Below are 4926 nucleotides of genomic sequence, written 5' to 3'. Positions count from 1 at the left end.
GTGTGTGTGTGTTAGTGAGTGTGAGTGTGTGTGAGTGTGTGAGTGTTAGTGAGTGAGTGTGAGTGTGTGTGAGTGTGTGTGTGTTAGTGAGTGTGTGTGAGTGTGTGAGTGAGTGAGAGTAATTTGAACATCTCTTAATCTTTTAAATGATGTTTTCTTGCACATCCTCCAGTGCAGCTCTGGTATTATACTCATTCGGTTTCCTTTTTTCATTATTATTCATACACACACGTTTTGATGATTTTTAACCTTTATTGTTGTTTTTCTTTTGTATCTCCAGTAAATTCATGTGCATGTAAGCATCAGCTACCATCATCAGGTTTGAATTAGTGGGTACAGGTATGTAGCTCATAGCTCAGAGCTTCCTGGTTTAATTCGTGAGACCTGGGTACATGTTCTCTCTGTGTGTATGAAGAGTTCCTCCTGGTTCTCTGGTTTGCTCCTACAGGCAGGCGGGTGGATTGGCTACACCATGTTCCCGCTAGGTATGTGTGTGTGTGTGTATATGTACTGGTATTGGCGTCCAAACCAGGGTGAATTCCGTCGAATGTTCCAGTGTTACTAGGATAAACTCTGGATCCTGATTTGATTCGAAATATCTGGATTTTTCTTAATTTACCCAGTGGAATATCCCCCCTCCCGCCTGGCAGGTTTAGTCTGGTCTGGGAAAACATCACAAACAAACCAAAAACACAAACAGTGGCCATCCAGCAGTTGTTTTTTCAGCTGTGACAATGAGAATGGCCTGGGAAATGAGCGCCACATACTACATTGTGATTTTAATGTAAGAAGCTATGTACGGTTATTTCAATTAACTTACTGAAATCACTTAATAAACATCAAATCACAGACAGACCCCAGGGGAGTTCCTCTCATCAGAGTTCCTTATGAGATTTGTCTATGTTCAGGCCCACAGATGCAATCAGGAACATGCTGAGAACCGCCTGGGGATGCACAAGAGGCATGGGGACCATGATGGGAAGACATACAAGTGATAATTTAATGGAGAGCTGGTGAGCGTCGTTACTTAAAACAAGCGGCGCCAAGACGGAGCCCAGAACCCTTCGGTCTGTCCCGAGAGAACTAGCAAGAGGGGCATGTTCATTATGTGTATGTGTGAATAAAGAGACAGGATAACACATGAACTCATAGATACAAAGAGCAAGAGCAGAGGGACAGAGGTCCAGTGCAGACTGTGAGAAGTGTGTGACAGGAGACCTGCAGATGCAGCTGAGACTTGAGAAAGGCTCAGAGTTGAAGGACTCTGACGTCACGGCTGCTGGCACGTATGTCGTCCTCGATTTTTCGTATGCACGGCTTCCCTTTTGATGTGGTTTGACCAGCTCTAAAGTCATACTCCAATATTAAAACTTGTGGGTAAACATTTTTTGCTTGGATAGATCAAACTAGCTATAGTTCCACTGAGCATCATTTTAAACAAACCACAAACTGAAAGCTGATAAACATTGTCAACTTTCTTGGCATGTGTGCAGCACTGATTCTTGTAACAGAGGCTGAGATCATTGATTATGGAAGTGATCTGCAAAGCAAACGGCCTCAGGCTTTCAGCTCCATTAATGCATCAACAGGAGCCCAGCACCAATGAGAGAGTGCTGTCAGGGCAAAGCTAATTAATGGAGTGTGTGTTAATGCATAATCCTGGAGTTGTGCATACAGGGGGGAACTCAAGTCTGAATAATGGAACGAACCTGGCAATTACATTTGCATATTAAAATTTTCACTGGAAAAAGAGGAAGAAATTGAATCGGGGTTTCAAACATTGAGGGCAGCAGGCAAACCAGCAGCTACTGGGGTTGGTCATAAAATGTTATGAAGGGTAGAATGTACAGCAGCAGTTCATTTAATTTGATGAACACAAGGAGGAAATCAGTAAATGTAGCACCATTAAGCAGGCAGCAGTTTAAAGCTCAGCACATTCACATGGTAATGATATAATCCTGACCTCTAGTGGGAGAGTTAGACAGCCACAAGTCAACAATTTCAGAGAAATCTCAATATGGAGTTTTCTTGCAATTTTAGAAAAATGCTTGTAAAACCTGTTAACTAGAGTCCAGACTGCCCACATATAGTACTAGACATACTAGCCCTGTTACAGCATCAATCCCAATGCATGTACAAAAGCCTAAAATTTGATAGGAACAGACAAGGGAAAAAAATAAAATCCAAGTAGACAAGTGAGGTAGTAAAATTTTTATTAACAACCCAATAATCAATGTAAAAAGATAAATATTGCAGCATGCAAACTAATGCTACTCTACAATGGAGCACTGCTAATAGTAAATACACATTATTCACCAGAAACCTGAGTCTGTAGGGAATGTTTTACAAAATTATGCAATCAGTTAAAATCCACTGCTTTAGAGTGTATGGTTAACAAAAAGATTAAAACAAGACAAATTTCATTATGCTCGCTCCCCTCGGATTCGCCTTGCCAGCTGGATGTCCTTGGGCATGATCGTGACCCTCTTGGCGTGAATGGCGCACAGGTTAGTGTCTTCAAACAGGCCGACGAGGTAAGCCTCACTTGCTTCCTGTTAAAGCAACAAAGTAACATTGATTAACACAAACCAGTGATCAGTAGCTTGGATTAAAACCAGTCTCCAGGACTGAATTTGACCACATGCTTCCTGTAAAACATGTGAAACCAGCCACAGCTTTTCAAACAACCGTTCATGGGTGCAAATGCAATGCAGCCCCATCAGCTTAGATGTACACAATTAGCTAATGGCAGTGAGTGTGACTGGGGCAAAAAGCTGGAATTCCAGCCACAGCTGGCATCGGCAACATTTAAACTCACAATCCTGAGACAATGGTCAACTTTCAAGGATTGAAACATAGCAGGAAATCATTTCATGAGGGGTTTTGAAAAAAGAAAAAAAAACAGCATGATGGGAGAAATATACCTGAAGGGCACCTATGGCCGCACTCTGGAACCTCAGGTCAGTCTTGAAATCCTGTGCGATTTCTCGGACCAGACGCTGAAAGGGCAGCTTGCGAATTAGCAACTCCGTTGACTTCTGATAACGGCGGATCTCTCTCAGAGCCACAGTTCCAGGCCTTTAAAGAAAGACATTAAATAGATGAATCAGGTACAATAACAGTGTACAGGTTTTCTGCAGGCAGTGCACTCACCTGTATCTGTGGGGTTTCTTGACTCCGCCGGTGGAGGGCGCACTCTTCCTCGCTGCTTTTGTAGCCAGTTGTTTCCTGGGCGCTTTTCCACCAGTGGACTTACGCGCAGTCTGCTTAGTACGAGCCATGGTCTCTCAAACGCTGGAAATTCAGCAGGAAAACACTGTTAGCCAAAAATGATAACTACAAATGAATCTTAAGGGATAAGCTACTTCGGCGGTCAAGCAGTCCTCGACTAGTCCAAACTTTACGTCTATTTAGCCCAAGAGATGACATCCTATTATCCATCCTATCTAGGCACTTACCTAGAAATTGTGTCGCAGACAAAATGGCGGCGGTCCGCTTTACGGCTTCCACTCGAGATCCACAATATGCAGCTACACCACATTAAACTGACCACACATCTTTGAAAGCACAGTTTGGTCCAAGACTTACTATTAAGCCAGTAGTTTTACGTCTTTTCTTCTATACAAGTTGAGAGTCTTGTGTCTAGTCAAATCAATAATCTTAACGGAGAATGGTTACTCGGCTTATCTAGGCAGGTAGCTAACACAGCTAACCATTTAATAAACAACCGCTTTATTAAGTGGAGCCTCAATCACACTGTAACTACCCAACACAAATCATTGTGATAAAAATCAAACTAGTTAAATAGAACAGTATTAGATAATATAATTTTTGTCTATCCTGCTTCAATATACAGCATAAGCATTAGCCAGTCAATACTCATTGTCCAAAATGGCGGGCAAATAAAAACAGCGCCGGTGGATCTATTAAAGTCTACACACCAACTCACAGCAACAGATTTAGAAATAAAAGGCAATAATCTGATTAATCATACATTATCACTATAAAGCGAATGACCAGAAATAAATTTTCAAAGAATATATACATCATTAGCTAGCTAGCTAACTAGTCCTTCGGCTTAAAAAACAGACAATTCTAGAGATCAGTTATACATATTATCCCAATTTAAAATATTCCTACGTATCTAATCAAACGTAATATTATACATTATGGTGCTCTAAACACGTTTATGATTACTTACTCGACTGATTTATTTTTTATTTTTTTTTTTTTCTTCCACGTCCCCGACCCTCCGCTCTGGAAGTCCTGAAGTGTATGAAAACAATGAGTTTGTGCGCATGGTATTTATAGCAACAGACAGACCAGCGGCACGTGACCTTTACGCCCCTCCCACATACGGTTATCCTCCCTTATTATGTTATAGAGTAATACAGCAGAATTAGAGCAGAAATAAAGCAATCTGCGGCTAAAAAAAAAAATCACATGTTCTTCTTTCTATCTTTAGGAGCTATGATTTAAAACAGAGAACTGAAACTGAATGTTAGAGAGTCGTCTTGAACGCTTGTAAACTTATGTAAAATATACTATTTTAATCATATAATTCCTTATTTCCTTATTCCTTATTCCTTATATGGTACGCTTTAATATAATAAGCAGTAAATTCTGACATGCTTTCTAGCCTAGTTGAAATGGATGTGAAGGAATCACAAAACAACAAACGCAGTAAGGGAATTCAGTAGACATGTTATCATATTCCCTTCATTTTAGAAAATATAAAAGGAATATATATATATATATATATATATATATATATATATATATATATATATATATATATATATATATATATATATATATATATATTGTTGTTTTAAATAGCAGAATAAACAACTTATTGTTTGATTTGTTAGGCAGTTTATATATGTGGCCCGTCATTGGCTAGCATTGGCCTCGCAGTGGCGTTGA

General features: G+C 40.0%; 1 protein-coding gene across 1 annotated transcript; it reads right to left on the bottom strand.

The window, feature by feature from the left end:
* Window positions 1-2196: 2196 nt before the first annotated feature.
* On the bottom strand, window positions 2197-4343 carry h3f3a (H3 histone, family 3A). The gene is made up of 4 exons (XM_058377474.1): window positions 4202-4343; window positions 3154-3294; window positions 2925-3078; window positions 2197-2552 (listed from the first exon to the last, which is right to left on the bottom strand). The coding sequence occupies exons 2-4, from the start codon at window positions 3279-3281 to the stop codon at window positions 2424-2426; spliced, it is 411 nt and encodes a 136-aa protein (XP_058233457.1). The 5' UTR covers window positions 3282-3294; window positions 4202-4343; the 3' UTR covers window positions 2197-2423.
* Window positions 4344-4926: the final 583 nt, after the last annotated feature.

This window comes from Hemibagrus wyckioides, linkage group LG24 (assembly GCF_019097595.1).
Source record: "Hemibagrus wyckioides isolate EC202008001 linkage group LG24, SWU_Hwy_1.0, whole genome shotgun sequence".
In the NCBI taxonomy this organism is placed as follows: domain Eukaryota; kingdom Metazoa; phylum Chordata; class Actinopteri; order Siluriformes; family Bagridae; genus Hemibagrus; species Hemibagrus wyckioides.
This window is presented reverse-complemented; position numbering and strand designations above follow the sequence as displayed.